At 40.6% G+C, this 17596-nt stretch overlaps 1 protein-coding gene across 1 annotated transcript in view; it reads right to left on the bottom strand.

Moving 5' to 3' along the window:
- UPF3A (UPF3A regulator of nonsense mediated mRNA decay) overlaps positions 1–17596 on the bottom strand; it is a 326304-nt gene that overhangs the window by 9247 nt on the left and 299461 nt on the right. The window contains exon 8 of the mRNA XM_053707673.1: positions 15789–16080. Coding sequence (XP_053563648.1) covers positions 15789–16080 — 292 coding nt within the window. The remainder of the gene's footprint in view (positions 1–15788; positions 16081–17596) is intronic.

A 17596-nucleotide genomic window follows, 5' to 3' on the forward strand; every position in this document is an offset into this window, starting at 1 on the left:
CCCAGCCGTTAATTGTTGCATAGTAAGGAGTATTGGCGCGCTAGATGTACTAGGGGCCTCCTGAGTGGGCAAGACTCGTGTAGACGAAGGAGGGAATGATGCAGTACCATGCTTACTCCCCTCACTTGAGGAATCATCTTGGGCATCATTGTCATTGTCACATAAATCACATTTATTTAAATGAGAAGGAACTCTGGCTTCCCCACATACAGAACACAGTCTATCTGGTAGTTCAGACATGTTAAACAGGCATAAACTTGATAACAAAGTACAAAAAACGTTTTAAAATAAAACCGTTACTGTCACTTTAAATTTTAAACTGAACACACTTTATTACTGCAATTGCGAAAAAATATGAAGGAATTGTTCAAAATTCACCAAAATTTCACCACAGTGTCTTAAAGCCTTAAAAGTATTGCACACCAAATTTGGAAGCTTTAACCCTTAAAATAACGGAACCGGAGCCGTTTTTAACTTTAACCCCTTTACAGTCCCTGGTATCTGCTTTGCTGAGACCCAACCAAGCCCAAAGGGGAATACGATACCAAATGACGCCTTCAGAAAGTCTTTTCTATGTATCAGAGCTCCTCACACATGCGACTGCATGTCATGCCTCTCAAAAACAAGTGCGCCACACCGGCGCGAAAATGAGGCTCTGCCTATGATTTGGGAAAGCCCCTAAAGAATAAGGTGTCTAAAACAGTGCCTGCCGATATAATCTTATCAAAATACCCAGATTAAATGATTCCTCAAGGCTAAATATGTGTTAATAATGAATCGATTTAGCCCAGAAAAAGTCTACAGTCTTAATAAGCCCTTGTGAAGCCCTTATTTACTATCTTAATAAACATGGCTTACCGGATCCCATAGGGAAAATGACAGCTTCCAGCATTACATCGTCTTGTTAGAATGTGTCATACCTCAAGCAGCAAGAGACTGCTCACTGTTCCCCCAACTGAAGTTAATTCCTCTCAACAGTCCTGTGTGGAACAGCCATGGATTTTAGTAACGGTTGCTAAAATCATTTTCCTCATACAAACAGAAATCTTCATCTCTTTTCTGTTTCTGAGTAAATAGTACATACCAGCACTATTTTAAAATAACAAACTCTTGATTGAATAATAAAAACTACAGTTAAACACTAAAAAACTCTAAGCCATCTCCGTGGAGATGTTGCCTGTACAACGGCAAAGAGAATGACTGGGGTAGGCGGAGCCTAGGAGGGATCATGTGACCAGCTTTGCTGGGCTCTTTGCCATTTCCTGTTGGGGAAGAGAATATCCCACAAGTAAGGATGACGCCGTGGACCGGACACACCTATGTTGGAGAAAAGTAGATTTGTCAGTGTCCATGTCTGAGGAAGGATCTTCTGTATCAGATAGATCCTCATCAGAAGAGGATAAATTATGTTGTTGGTCATTTGAAATTTCATCAACTAAATGAGAAGTTTTAAAAGACCTTTACATTTATTAGAAGGTGGAAATGCAGACAAAACCTTCAAAATAGAATCAGAAACAAATTCTTTAAAATTTACAGGTATATTATGCACATTAGAAGTTGAAGGAACTACAACTGGCTATGTGCTATTACTGATGGATACACTAACTGCATGTAAAAGTTTATCATGACAACTATTACAAATGACATTCGGCAAAATAATTTCAACAATTTTACAACAAATGCACTTAGCTTTGGTAGGACCGATGTCAGGCAGCAATGTTCCAGCAGAAACTTCTGAGACAGGATCAGAAAAAGACATCTTGCAAAATGTAAGAGAAAAAACAACATAAAAAGCAAAATTATCTATTTCCTTATAAGACAGTTTCAGGAATTAGAAAAAAAAGCAAATAGCATAGGCCTCTGATAAAGAAAAAAATCAAGAGGCAAACATCAATGGGGTATTGAAATAATGAAAAAGTTTGGCGCCAAGTATGACGCACAACGTAACGTAAACTTTTTGGCGCCAACAATAACCGGAAATTACACACTCGCGTCACTATGTATGACGCCGGAAATGACGAAGTTGCGTCATAGACGTATTTTTCAGCGCCAAAAATATTTTCGCGCCAAGAATGACGCAATAAAGTTTAGCATTTGACGCACCCGCGGGCCTAATGCCACCCGCAATTTGCAACTTTATATAAATGCATAAAGTGCCAAACCATAGCTGAGGTGTCTTAAGTAATAAAAAACATACTTACCAAAAGACACCCATCCACATATAGCAGATAGCCAAACCAGTACAGAAACAGTTATCAGTAGAGGTAATGCTAAATTGAGAGTATATCTGAAAAGGGAGGTAGGAGATGAATCTCTACGACCGATAACAGAGAACCCATGAAATAGACCCCCACTAGGGAAATCATCGTATTCAATAAGTGATACTCCCTTCACGTCCCTCTGACATTCGCTGTACTCTGAGAGGAATCGGGCTTCAACAATGCTGAGAAGCGCATATCAACGTAGAAATCTTAGCACAAACTTACTTCACCACCTCCATAGGAGGCAAAGTTTGTAAAACTGAATTGTGGGTGTGGTGAGGGGTGTATTTATAGGCATTTTGAGGTTTGGGAAACTTTGCACCTCCTGGTAGGATTGTATATCCCATATGTCACTAGCTCATGGACTCTTGCCAATTACATGAAAGAAAAGGATTTTAACAGTTCTCATACTGTAAATCATGAAACCTCTAACCTACAAGGTTTAAAATATCAGCAAAAGTTCCAAACCGTACTTATTGTATGATGATTCTCTTTGCAGAATAAAATTCCCATTACTGTAAGAAAATGGTGACACAATGTTAAAGATAATGTAAATTTTAATTATTTTAAGCATGATTTTTGGGATTCCTGTTTTTTTAAGAACCATTTTAAAAGATCTCAGACACCAAGAAGAGAGAATGGCAAACAGTTAAATTGTGATCAAGGCATAACAATTTCCTATAGTAATCCCCATTAAAAAAATGAAAGTAATTTAAATTGAAATCAGGAAAATTCGAGTATGAAATGAAAAGAAACACATTAAGAATGGGATCACTAAATGCCAAATCTAGATGATACGATCATGATTTAGTTTCCTACAGCTCTTGTTACTGGTACAAGATATCACATACATGGCTATTAAATCTCTCTCTCTCTCTCTCTCTCTCTCTCTCTCTCTCTCTATCTATCTATATATATATATATATATATATATATTTATCTATCTATCTATCTATCTATCTATCTATATATATATATGTAAATTCATGTCATGCCCAATAACAATGGATATTCACTAAAATGTCAAAAAGGCCTGCTCTGTGCTTACCAAATGCCATGTTTTTTGCAAGCTGGTAAAACGTAATGCAAAAGTATGTAAACTGTGTATAAAATGCAGGATTTTGAGAAGTGATATTTTTTCTGTTTTAAACCTGATGATTATCAGCACCTGTGTAAATATGACCTTACTAGTGAGGCCCACTACTAGTAAAATGTGCTTTCTTCTAGTATTCTTTGTTGAAGAGATTCCTACGTAGGTAGCGTGTACTACATGACAGGAAAAAACACAATTTATGCTTACCTGATAAATTTATTTCTCTTGTGGTGTATCCAGTCCACGGATCATCCATTACTTGTGGGATATTCTCCTTCCCAACAGGAAGTTGCAAGAGGACACCCACAGCAGAGCTGTTATATAGCTCCTCCCCCAACTGCCATATCCAGTCATTCGACCGAAAACAAGCAGAGAAAGGAGAAACCATAGGGTGCAGTGGTGACTGTAGTTTCAATTAAAAAATTACCTGCCTTAAAATGACAGGGCGGGCCGTGGACTGGATACACCACAAGAGAAATAAATTTATCAGGTAAGCATAAATTGTGTTTTCTCTTGTAAGGTGTATCCAGTCCACAGATCATCCATTACTTGTGGGATACCAATACCAAAGCTAAAGTACACGGATGAAGGGAGGGACAAGGCAGGTACTTAAACGGAAGGTACCACTGCCTGTAAAACCTTTCTCCCAAAAATAGCCTCCGAAGAAGCAAAAGTATAAAATTTGTAGAATTTGGAAAAAGTATGAAGCGAAGACCAAGTCGCCGCCTTGCAAATCTGTTCAACAGAAGCCTCATTTTTAAAGGCCCATGTGGAAGCCACAGCTCTAGTAGAATGAGCTGTAATCCTTTCAGGAGGCTGCTGGCCAGCAGTCTCATAGGCTAAGCGGATTATGCTTCTTAGCCAAAAAGAAAGAGAGGTTGCCGAAGCCTTTTGACCTCTCCTCTGTCCAGCGTAGACAACAAACAAAGCAGATGTTTGACGAAAATCTTTAGTAGCTTGTAAGTAAAACTTTAAAGCACGAACCACGTCCAGATTGTGTAATAGACGCTCCTTCTTTGAAGAAGGATTAGGACACAAAGATGGAACAACAATCTCTTGATTGATATTCTTATTAGATACTACCTTGGGTAAAAACCCAGGTTTGGTACGCAGGACTACCTTATCTGCATGGAAGATCAGATAAGGAGAATCACATTGTAAAGCAGATAACTCGGAGACTCTACGAGCCGAGGAAATAGCTACCAAAAAAAGAACTTTCCAAGATAAAAGTTTGATATCTATGGAATGAAGAGGTTCAAACGGAACTCCTTGAAGAACCTTAAGAACCAGATTTAAGCTCCATGGCGGAGCAACAAGTTTAAACACAGGCTTGATTCTAACTAAAGCCTGACAAAATGCCTGAACGTCTGGAACATCTGCCAAACGCTTGTGCAAAAGAATAGACAGGGCAGAAATCTGTCCCTTTAAGGAACTAGCTGACAATCCTTTTTCCAAACCTTCTTGGAGAAAGGATAATATCCTGGGAATCCTGACCTTACTCCATGAGTAACCCTTGGATTCACACCAATAAAGATATTTACGCCATATCTTATGGTAAATTTTCCTGGTGACAGGCTTTCGTGCCTGTATTAAGGTATCAATGACTGACTCGGAGAAGCCACGCTTTGATAAAATCAAGCGTTCAATCTCCAGGCAGTCAGTCTCAGAGAAATTAGATTTGGATGATTGAAAGGACCTTGTAGTAAAAGGTCTTGTCTTAACGGCAGAGTCCAAGGTGGAAAGGATGACATGTCCACTAGATCTGCATACCAGGTCCTGCGTGGCCACGCAGACGCTATCAAGATCACTGATGCTCTCTCCTGCTTGATCTTGGCAATCAGACGAGTGAGTAGAGGAAACGGTGGAAACACATAAGCCAGGTTGAAAGACCAGGGCGCTGCTAGAGCATCTATCAGCGTCGCCTTGAGATCCCTGGACCTGGTTCTGTAACAAGGAAGCTTGGCGTTCTGGCGAGACGCCATGAGATCCAGCTCTGGTTTGCCCCAACGATGAACCAATTGTTTAATCACCTCCGGATGGAGTTCCCACTCCCCCGGATGAAAAGTCTGACGACTTAGAAAATCCGCCTCCCAGTTCTCACACACCTGGGATATGGATAGCTGACAGGTGGCAGGAGTGAATCTCTGCCCAGCGAATTATCTTTGAGACTTCTAACATCGCTAGGGAACTCCTTGTTCCCCCTTGATGGTTGATGTAAGCCACAGTCGTGATGTAGTCCGAACTGAAATCTGATGAACCTCAGAGTTGCTAACTGAGGCCAAGCCTGAAGAGCATTGAATATCGCTCTCAGTTCCAGAATATTTATTGGAAGGAGTGTCTCCTCCTGAGTCCACGATCCCTGAGCCTTCAGGGAATTCCAGACTGCACCCCAACCTAGAAGGCTGGCAAACTAACTATATTTCACCACTTCTCTCTTACTACCTCCATGCTTGTTGAGAGTTGCAAAAGAATGACTGGATATGGCAGTTGGGGGAGGAGCTATATAACAGCTCTGCTGTGGGTGTCCTCTTGCAACTTCCTGTTGGGAAGGAGAATATCCCACAAGTAATGGATGATCCGTGGACTGGATACACCTTACAAGACAAATTGCTGCCATCTAGTGCTCTTGCAAATGTATAATATTCTTGGTAAACTGCTGACATATAGTGCTGCAGACGTGCACCCTCCTGAGTTTCTGTCCCTGCTTTTCAACAAGGGATACAAAGTTTATTGGAAGGCTGTTTAAAATGACATGCTTTATCTGAATCATGACAGAAAAATGTTAGGTTGTTCCTTTGTATTGAACCTGATTAAGCACTCACCACCCAAAACGAAGACCTTTCTGAATTTGCATTCAATACTATTGTTTCAAGCTTCCAATAAAAATACATAGCCTGAGCAACCATTAAAATGTTATACTAATTAATTCAGTAAAGTCTAAAGTATAATTTTTTTTTTTTTTTACCAGAAAACATCAGTAAATTTGAAAAACCATCCAGGTGCCACATTACAAGTGGCAATTTAATGATAGCGCAAGACGCAATATCGCTGGACCACGCTAACATTAGCACGCGACTTGATATTACAAGTCCATGGTAAAGTGCGTTTACCAGAGATAGGTTAGCGTGGCCGACATCGCTCTAGCACAACCTATACTTTCAATGGAGATGGCGAATGTGCTAACTAGCACGCATGGTTTTCACTCGAGCGAAAGCAGAAACTGCGCTAGAATATTTAGCGCAAATTGAGACCTGAAGTGTAAGGGGATGATTAATTAAGGGCCGAATGTCCCTGAATGCTCATGTTTCCGCGCGAGCCCTCAGGCTCGCCGGAAACAGGGGTTAAGAAGCAACGGTCTTATGACCGCTGCTCCTTATCTTGTATGCCTCCTCTAAAGGCTGCGGACATCAATCTGTCCGATCTCATATGATCGGGTTGATTGACACCCCCTGCTAGCGGCCAATCTGCGAATCTGCAGGGGGCGGTATTGCACAAGCAGTTCACCAGAACTGCTTGTGCAATGTTAAATGCCGACAGCGTATGCTATCGGCATTCAGTGATGTTGGGCGGACATGATCTGCTACAGCGGATGATGTAGGTCCGACTGTTAATAAATCGGCTCCTAAGAGTTAGAAAAGAATTTTCACAAAACACATCAAAAACGTATTAAAAAAAATATTACACTCATATATACACTTTTTAATTAAAATATATCATTTAAAGATTAATTAAAAGTTTAAAAAAGGATATGGTAATATGTCAATGTGCATGCAATAACATTTTTATTAATTTTTAATATGTTTTAATGTGTTTTGAATAGAAATACTTTAAATTCCTATGTTCTTCATTTAGAATTAGATTCTTGATTTTTAAATAGATATTTCTATGGAGATCTGTATGTACAATATCTATCTATCTATCTATCTATCTATCTATCTATCTATCTATCTATCTATCTATCTATCTATCTATATATATATATATATATATATACAGGGAGTGCAGAATTATTAGGCAAGTTGTATTTTTGAGGATTAATTTTATTATTGAACAACAACCATGTTCTCAATGAACTCAAAAAACTCATTAATATCAAAGCTGAATAGTTTTGGAAGTAGTTTTTAGTTTGTTTTTAGTTATAGCTATTTTAGGGGGATATCTGTGTGTGCAGGTGACTATTACTGTGCATAATTATTAGGCAACTTAACAAAAAACAAATATATACCCATTTCAATTATTTATTTTTACCAGTGAAACCAATATAACATCTCAACATTCACAAATATACATTTCTGACATTCAAAAACAAAACAAAAACAAATCAGTGACCAATATAGCCACCTTTCTTTGCAAGGACACTCAAAAGCCTGCCATCCATGGATTCTGTCAGTGTTTTGATCTGTTCACCATCAACATTGCGTGCAGCAGCAACCACAGCCTCCCAGACACTGTTCAGAGAGGTGTACTGTTTTCCCTCCTTGTAAATCTCACATTTGATGATGGACCACAGGTTCTCAATGGGGTTCAGATCAGGTGAACAAGGAGGCCATGTCATTAGATTTTCTTCTTTTATACCCTTTCTTGCCAGCCACACTGTGGAGTACTTGGACGCGTGTGATGGAGCATTGTCCTGCATGAAAATCATGTTTTTCTTGAAGGATGCAGACTTCTTCCTGTACCACTGCTTGAAGAAGGTGTCTTCCAGAAACTGGCAGTAGGACTGGGAGTTGAGCTTGACTCCATCCTCAACCCGAAAAGGCCCCACAAGCTCATCTTTGATGATACCAGCCCAAACCAGTACTCCACCTCCACCTTGCTGGCGTCTGAGTCGGACTGGAGCTCTCTGCCCTTTACCAATCCAGCCACGGGCCCATCCATCTGGCCCATCAAGACTCACTTTCATTTCATCAGTCCATAAAACCTTAGAAAAAACAGAATTTATGCTTACCTGATAAATTGCTTTCTCCAACGGTGTGTCCGGTCCACGGCGTCATCCTTACTTGTGGGATATTCTCTTCCCCAACAGGAAATGGCAAAGAGTCCCAGCAAAGCTGGTCACATGACCCCTCCTAGGCTCCGCCCACCCCAGTCATTCGACCGACGGACAGGAGGAAATATATATAGGAGAAATCATATGATACCGTGGTGACTGTAGTTAGAGAAAATAATTCATCAGACCTGATTAAAAAACCAGGGCGGGCCGTGGACCGGACACACCGTTGGAGAAAGCAATTTATCAGGTAAGCATAAATTCTGTTTTCTCCAACATTGGTGTGTCCGGTCCACGGCGTCATCCTTACTTGTGGGAACCAATACCAAAGCTTTAGGACACGGATGAAGGGAGGGAGCAAATCAGGTCACCTAAATGGAAGGCACCACGGCTTGCAAAACCTTTCTCCCAAAAATAGCCTCCGAAGAAGCAAAAGTATCAAATTTGTAAAATTTGGCAAAAGTGTGCAGTGAAGACCAAGTCGCTGCCTTACATATCTGGTCAACAGAAGCCTCGTTCTTGAAGGCCCATGTGAAAGCCACAGCCCTAGTGGAGTGAGCTGTGATTCTTTCAGGAGGCTGCCGTCCGGCAGTCTCATAAGCCAATCGGATAATGCTTTTAAGCCAAAAGGAAAGAGAGGTAGAAGTCGCTTTTTGACCTCTCCTTTTACCAGAATAAACAACAAACAAGGAAGATGTTTGTCTGAAATCTTTAGTAGCCTCTAAATAGAATTTTAGAGCACGGACTACGTCCAAATTGTGTAACAAACGTTCCTTCTTTGAAACTGGATTCGGACACAAAGAAGGTACAACTATCTCCTGGTTAATATTTTTTGTTGGAAACAACTTTCGGAAGAAAACCAGGCTTAGTACGCAAAACCACCTTATCTGCATGGAACACTAGATAGGGCGGAGAACACTGCAGAGCAGATAACTCTGAAACTCTTCTAGCAGAAGAAATTGCAACCAAAAACAAAACTTTCCAAGATAGTAACTTAATATCTACGGAATGTAAGGGTTCAAACGGAACCCCTTGAAGAACTGAAAGAACTAGATTTAGACTCCAGGAAGGAGTCAAAGGTCTGTAAACAGGCTTGATCCTAACCAGAGCCTGAACAAATGCTTGAACATCTGGCACGGCTGCCAGTCTTTTGTGAAGTAAAACAGATAAAGCAGAGATCTGTCCCTTCAGAGAACTTGCAGATAATCCTTTCTCCAAACCTTCTTGTAGAAAGGATAGAATCTTAGGAATTTTTATCTTGTTCCATGGGAATCCTTTAGATTCACACCAACAGATATATTTTTTCCATATTTTATGGTAAATTTTTCTAGTTACAGGCTTTCTAGCCTGAATCAGAGTATCTATTACAGAATCTGAAAACCCACGCTTTGATAAAATCAAGCGTTCAATCTCCAAGCCGTTAGTTGGAGGGAAACCAGATTCGGATGTTCGAATGGACCCTGAACAAGAAGGTCCTGTCTCAAAGGTAGCTTCCATGGTGGAGCCGATGACATATTCACCAGGTCTGCATACCAAGTCCTGCGTGGCCACGCAGGAGCTATCAAGATCACCGAGGCCCTCTCCTGATTGATCCTGGCTACCAGCCTGGGGATGAGAGGAAACGGTGGGAATACATAAGCTAGGTTGAAGGTCCAAGGTGCTACTAGTGCATCTACTAGAGTCGCCTTGGGATCCCTGGATCTGGACCCGTAACAAGGAACCTTGAAGTTCTGACGAGACGCCATCAGATCCATGTCTGGAATGCCCCATAATTGAGTTATTTGGGCAAAGATTTCCGGATGGAGTTCCCACTCCCCCGGATGGAATGTCTGACGACTCAGAAAATCCGCTTCCCAATTTTCCACTCCTGGGATGTGGATCGCAGACAAGTGGCAGGAGTGATCCTCCGCCCATTGAATTATCTTGGTCACTTCTTTCATCGCCAGGGAACTCCTTGTTCCCCCCTGATGATTGATATATGCAACGGTCGTCATGTTGTCTGACTGAAACCTTATGAATTTGGCCTTTGCTAGGTGAGGCCAAGCTCTGAGAGCATTGAATATCGCTCTCAGTTCCAGAATGTTTATCGGGAGAAGAGAATCTTCCCGAGACCATAGACCCTGAGCTTTCAGGGATTCCCAGACCGCGCCCCAGCCCACTAGGCTGGCGTCGGTCGTGACAATGACCCACTCTGGTCTGCGGAAGCTCATTCCCTGTGACAGATTGTCCAGGGTCAGCCACCAACGGAGTGAATCTCTGGTCTTTTGATCTACTTGAATCGTCGGAGACAAGTCTGTATAATCCCCATTCCACTGTCTGAGCATGCACAGTTGTAATGGTCTTAGATGAATTCGTGCAAAAGGAACTATGTCCATTGTTGCAACCATCAAACCTATTACTTCCATGCACTGCGCTATGGAAGGACGAGGAACAGAATGAAGTACTTGACAAGAGCTTAGAAGTTTTGATTTTCTGACCTCTGTCAGAAAAATCCTCATTTCTAAGGAATCTATTATTGTTCCCAAGAAGGGAACTCTTGTTGACGGGGACAGAGAACTTTTTTCTTTGTTCACCTTCCATCCATGAGATCTGAGAAAGGCTAGGACGATGTCCGTATGAGCCTTTGCTTTTGACAGGGACGACGCTTGAATCAGGATGTCGTCCAAGTAAGGTACTACTGCAATGCCCCTTGGTCTTAGAACCGCTAGAAGGGACCCTAGTACCTTTGTGAAAATCCTTGGAGCAGTGGCTAATTCGAATGGAAGTGCCACAAACTGGTAATGCTTGTCCAGAAAAGTGAACCTTAGGAACTGATGATGTTCCTTGTGGATAGGAATATGTAGGTATGCATCCTTTAAATCCACGGTAGTCATAAATTGATTTTCCTGGATAGTAGGTAGGATCGTTCGATTAGTTTCCATTTTGAACGATGGAACCCTGAGAAATTTGTTTAGGATCTTTAGATCCAAAATTGGTCTGAATGTTCCCTCTTTTTTGGGAACTATGAACAGATTGGAATAAAATCCCATTCCTTGTTCTCTTATTGGAACTGGATGTATCACTCCCATCTTTAACAGGTCTTCTACACAATGTAAGAATGCCTGTCTCTTTATTTGGTTTGAAGATAATTGAGACCTGTGGAACCTTCCCCTTGGGGGTAGTTCCTTGAATTCCAGGAGATAACCTTGAGAAACTATTTCTAGCGCCCAAGGATCCTGAACATCTCTTGCCCAAGCCTGAGCAAAGAGAGAAAGTCTGCCCCCCACTAGATCCGGTCCCGGATCGGGGGCTATCCCTTCATGCTGTTTTGGTAGCAGTGGTAGGCTTCTTGGCCTGCTTACCCTTGTTCCAGCCTTGCATTGGTTTCCAGGCTGGTTTGGGTTGTGAAGTATTACCCTCTTGCTTAGAGGATACAGAATTAGAGGCTGGTCCGTTTCTGCGAAAGGGACGAAAATTAGGCTTATTTTTAGCCTTAAAAGACCTATCCTGTGGGAGGGCGTGGCCCTTTCCCCCAGTGATGTCTGAAATAATCTCTTTCCAATCAGGTCCAAATAATGTTTTACCTTTGAAAGGAATGTTAAGCAATTTTGTCTTGGAAGACACATCCGCTGACCAAGACTTTAGCCAAAGCGCTCTGCGTGCCACGATAGCAAACCCTGAATTTTTCGCCGCTAATCTAGCTAATTGCAAAGCGGCATCTAAAAAAAAAGAGTTAGCCAATTTAAGTGCTTGAACTCTGTCCATAACCTCTTCATACGAAGATTCTTTACTGAGCGACTTTTCTAGTTCTTCGAACCAGAAACACGCTGCCGTAGTGACAGGAACAATGCATGAAATTGGTTGTAGAAGGTAACCTTGCTGTACAAAAATCTTTTTAAGCAAACCCTCTAATTTCTTATCCATAGGATCTTTGAAAGCACAACTATCTTCGATAGGAATAGTAGTGCGTTTGTTTAGAGTAGAAACCGCCCCCTCGACCTTGGGGACTGTCTGCCATAAGTCCTTTCTGGGGTCGACTATAGGAAATAATTTCTTAAATATAGGGGGGGGAACAAAAGGTATGCCGGGCCTTTCCCACTCTTTATTTACTATGTCCGCCACCCGCTTGGGTATAGGAAAAGCGTCGGGGGGCACCGGAACCTCTAGGAACTTGTCCATCTTACATAATTTCTCTGGAATGACCAAATTGTCACAATCATCCAGAGTAGATAACACCTCCTTAAGCAGTGCGCGGAGATGTTCTAATTTAAATTTAAATGTCACAACATCAGGTTCAGCTTGATGAGAAATTTTTCCTGAATCTGAGATTTCTCCATCAGACAAAACCTCCCTCATGGCCCCTTGAGATTGGTGTGAGGGTATGTCAGAACAGTTATCATCAGCGTCCTCTTGCTCTTCAGTGTTTAAAACAGAGCAATCGCGCTTTCTCTGATAAGTAGGCATTTTGGATAAAAGATTTGCTATGGAGTTATCCATTACAGCCGTTAATTGTTGCATGGTAATAAGTATTGGCGCACTAGATGTACTAGGGGCCTCCTGTGTGGGCATAACTGGTGTAGACACAGTAGGGGATGATGTAGTATCATGTTTACTCCCCTCATTTGAGGAATCATCTTGGGCAATATCATTATCTGTGGCATTACTGTCCTTACTTTGATTGGACACTATGGCACAATTATCACATAAATTTAAATGGGGAGACACATTGGCTTTCATACATATAGAACATAGCTTATCTGATGGTACAGACATGTTAAACAGGCTTAAACTTGTCAACAAAGCACAAAAAACGTTTTAAAATAAAACCGTTACTGTCACTTTAAATTTCAAACTGAAAACACTTTATTACTGAATATGTGAAAAAGTATGAAGGAATTGTTCAAAATTCACCAAAATTTCACCACAGTGTCTTAAAGCATTAAAAGTATTGCACACCAAATTTCAGAGCTTTAACCCTTAAATTTAACCCCTATACAGTCCCAGCTATATGCTTTGCTGAGACCCAACCAAGCCCAGAGGGGAATACGATACCAAATGACGCCTTCTAGAAGCTTTTTTAGTGATTCTTAGATCCTCACACATGCATCTGCATGCCTTGCTCTCCAAAAACAACTGCGCAGTAATGGCGCGAAAATGAGGCTGAGTCTATAACTAGAAAGGCCCCCAGACTAAAAAAGGTGTCCAACACAGTGCCTGCCGTTTTTTAAACGTTCCCCAAGATTATAATGCCAATTATAAGCTACAATCTGCATAATATGCCCCAATAAAGCAATCGTTTTAGCCCATAAAAATGTCTACCAGTTTTTAAGCCCTTTTTTAAGCCCTTTATTCTTTTATATTTGACTAAGAAAATGGCTTACCGGTCCCCATGAGGGGAAATGACAGCCTTCCAGCATTACATGGTCTTGTTAGAAATATGGCTAGTCATACCTTAAGCAGAAAGGTCTGCTAACTGTTTCCCCCAACTGAAGTTACTTCATCTCAACAGTCCTGTGTGGAAACAGCAATCGATTTTAGTTACTGTCTGCTAAAATCATCTTCCTCTTACAAACAGAAATCTTCATCTTTTTCTGTTTCAGAGTAAATAGTACATACCAGCACTATTTTAAAATAACAAACACTTGATAGAAGAATAAAAACTACATTTAAACACCAAAAAACTCTTAACCATCTCCGTGGAGATGTTGCCTGTGCAACGGCAAAGAGAATGACTGGGGTGGGCGGAGCCTAGGAGGGATCATGTGACCAGCTTTGCTGGGACTCTTTGCCATTTCCTGTTGGGGAAGAGAATATCCCACAAGTAAGGATGACGCCGTGGACCGGACACACCAATGTTGGAGAAATCAGTCTTGAGATATTTCTTGGCCCAGACTTGACGTTTCAGCTTGTGTGTCTTGTTCAGTGGTGGTCGTCTTTCAGCCTTTCTTACCTTGGCCATGTCTCTGAGTATTGCACACCTTGTACTTTTGGGCACTCCAGTGATGTTGCAGCTCTGAAATATGGCCAAACTGGTGGCAAGTGGCATCTTGGCAGCTGCACGCTTGACTTTTCTCAGTTCATGGGCAGTTATTTTGCGCCTTGGTTTTTCCACATGCTTCTTGCGACCCTGTTGACTATTTTGAATGAAACGCTTGATTGTTCGATGATCACGCTTCAGAAGCAATTTTAAGAGTGCTGCATCCCTCTGCAAGATATCTCACTATTTTTTACTTTTCTGAGCCTGTCAAGTCCTTGTTTTGACCCATTTTGCCAAAGGAAAGGAAGTTGCCTAATAATTATGCACACCTGATATAGGGTGTTGATGTCATTAGACCACACCCCTTCTCATTACAGAGATGCACATAACCTAATATGCTTAATTGGTAGTAGGCTTTCGAGCCTATACAGCTTGGAGTAAGACAACATGCATAAAGAGGATGATGTGGTCAAAATACTCATTTGCCTAATAATTCTGCACTCCCTGTATATATATATATATATATATGTTCATATAGATATATAAGTATAGATATCTATTTTACAAAACATAATCGTATATATATATATATATATATATATATATATATATACATATATATATAAAATAGAAAGTACATTTTGTTATATGGGAACAACAGGTGTGTAAAGTATTACTAACACCTTTGGGTTTAGCCAAGTTGATCTAGCGCAGTGTTGGATTAGCATGCCCCATAGAAGTCTATGGGGGGGGAGGGGGAATGCGTTATCCAAAGCCTGGAATTACAAGCTGAAAGTAAAAAGTTAGAGCGCGAGCGAATGCCTGAGGAGCGCTAACTTTTTACTTTTAGCTTGTAATACGTCCTCTAGGCAAGTTTTTACTTTAAACTCTGTTCGCTTGCGTGGGAAAAAAATATTTAACGTGCCACTTTTAATCTGGCCATGAATGTTTATCTTTTATGCTAGTTTGGGCTAGATTATTATAAACAACCCTGCGTGAAACACAATTTTTAATTTCCTACATTAATATTTATAACCAAACCACAAGCCGTTTTTCCGGAACTGTAACATTTTCTTTATTTTTGCAAAATCCCAACTAAGGGCCAGAATTGTATATCAGGAAAATATCAATTGTTTTTCACAAGATTTTGCAATGTCCTTTAAACTTGTGGCATATTATGGCCAAAAGAATGTTTTATGGTTTTCAATTGAAAAATTCACCTAACATGTACAAGATTTGATTTACATTACTTAACATGTCAAATGCTTGTACTGTACTCAGAAGTAGGGAGATGAAAAAGCTATGCAATTAATATCACTCAAATACACTGATGCCTAATCAACAACTAGAAAACATGCCACTACAAATATTAAGTTGGAAAATATTATACATATTTTACACCTTTAAGCTTTGTTAGAGCATAAAGGACACTCATTAACAGGGGCATATTTGTCTTTTTTAGAGGTTATCCTAGAAGAATAAAAGAACCTTATTTCTTAGGCGGTCCTTTTTGGATGCAATGCCATCACCCTTGTCCTCTTTACCCAGTTTGTCTACTGCATCCGCTGCAAAGCTGGAGTTGTGGTTTCCTTTCTTTACGCGATCTTGGCTGTAAGCCTTTCCCCATTTTTGATCATCTTCGTTCCTCCTTGTGAACTTCTCATACTCATAGTGGGACCTTTGTTTTCTGCCATCTTCCATTCTGTACCTTTGTTTATCTTGATCTTTAGCTCTAATCCTTCTGTCGTCCCTTTGTTCTTTATCACTGTCATTCTGCATTCTGTTATGGGTGCAAAACAACACTGTAGTTTTAATTAGCTAACACAAATTAATTTACATTTTGACTTTTTGACAGAATGTTTTTTGAAAACTAAGGTGGAAATTTCAGTTTCATCAAAAGGAAAACTAAAATTAAATAATTATTAATATTAACTAATATAAACCATGCAGGTGCCAAAATAAAATAAATCATTTCATGATTACATTATATCAATTATATAATCTGGAAACCAACAATAGATTATAACCTATAACACCCAGTAACATCCAAAAAATATCAAATACAATATATAAAATACAATAATTATTTTGGGACGGATTACGAATTGAACGCAAAAACAGAATTTATGCTTACCTGATAAATTACTTTCTCCAACGGTGTGTCCGGTCCACGGCGTCATCCTTACTTGTGGGAATATCTCTTCCCCAACAGGAAATGGCAAAGAGTCCTAGCAAAGCTGGCCATATAGTCCCTCCTAGGCTCCGCCCACCCCAGTCATTCGACCGACGGACAGGAGGAAAAATATAGGAGAAACCATATGGTACCGTGGTGACTGTAGTTAGAGAAAATAATTCATCAGACCTGATTAAAAAACCAGGGCGGGCCGTGGACCGGACACACCGTTGGAGAAAGTAATTTATCAGGTAAGCATAAATTCTGTTTTCTCCAACATTGGTGTGTCCGGTCCACGGCGTCATCCTTACTTGTGGGAACCAATACCAAAGCTTTAGGACACGGATGAAGGGAGGGAGCAAATCAGGTTACCTAAACGGAAGGCACCACGGCTTGCAAAACCTTTCTCCCAAAAATAGCCTCAGAAGAAGCAAAAGTATCAAATTTGTAAAATTTGGCAAAAGTGTGCAGTGAAGACCAAGTCGCTGCCTTACATATCTGGTCAACAGAAGCCTCTTTCTTGAAGGCCCATGTGGAAGCCACAGCCGTAGTGGAGTGAGCTGTGATTCTTTCAGGAGGCTGCCGTCCGGCAGTCTCATAAGCCAATCGGATGATGCTTTTAAGCCAAAAGGAAAGAGAGGTAGAAGTCGCTTTTTGACCTCTCCTTTTAACAGAATAGACAACAAACAAAGAAGATGTTTGTCTGAAATCTTTTGTAGCCTCTAAATAGAATTTTAGAGCACAGACTACGTCCAAATTGTGTAACAAACGTTCCTTCTTTGAAACTGGATTCGGACATAAAGAAGGTACAACTATCTCCTGGTTAATATTCTTGTTAGAAACAACCTTTGGAAGAAAACCAGGCTTAGTATGCAAAACCACCTTATCTGCATGGAACACCAGATAGGGCGGAGAACACTGCAGAGCAGATAACTCTGAAACTCTTCTAGCAGAAGAAATAGCAACCAAAAACAAAACTTTCCAAGATAGTAACTTAATATCTATGGAATGTAAAGGTTCAAACGGAACCCCTTGAAGAACTGAAAGAACTAGATTTAGACTCCAGGGAGGAGTCAAAGGTCTGTAAACAGGCTTGATCCTAACCAGAGCCTGAACAAATGCT

Source organism: Bombina bombina, chromosome 3 (genome assembly GCF_027579735.1).
Source record: "Bombina bombina isolate aBomBom1 chromosome 3, aBomBom1.pri, whole genome shotgun sequence".
Taxonomy (NCBI): Eukaryota; Metazoa; Chordata; class Amphibia; order Anura; family Bombinatoridae; genus Bombina; species Bombina bombina.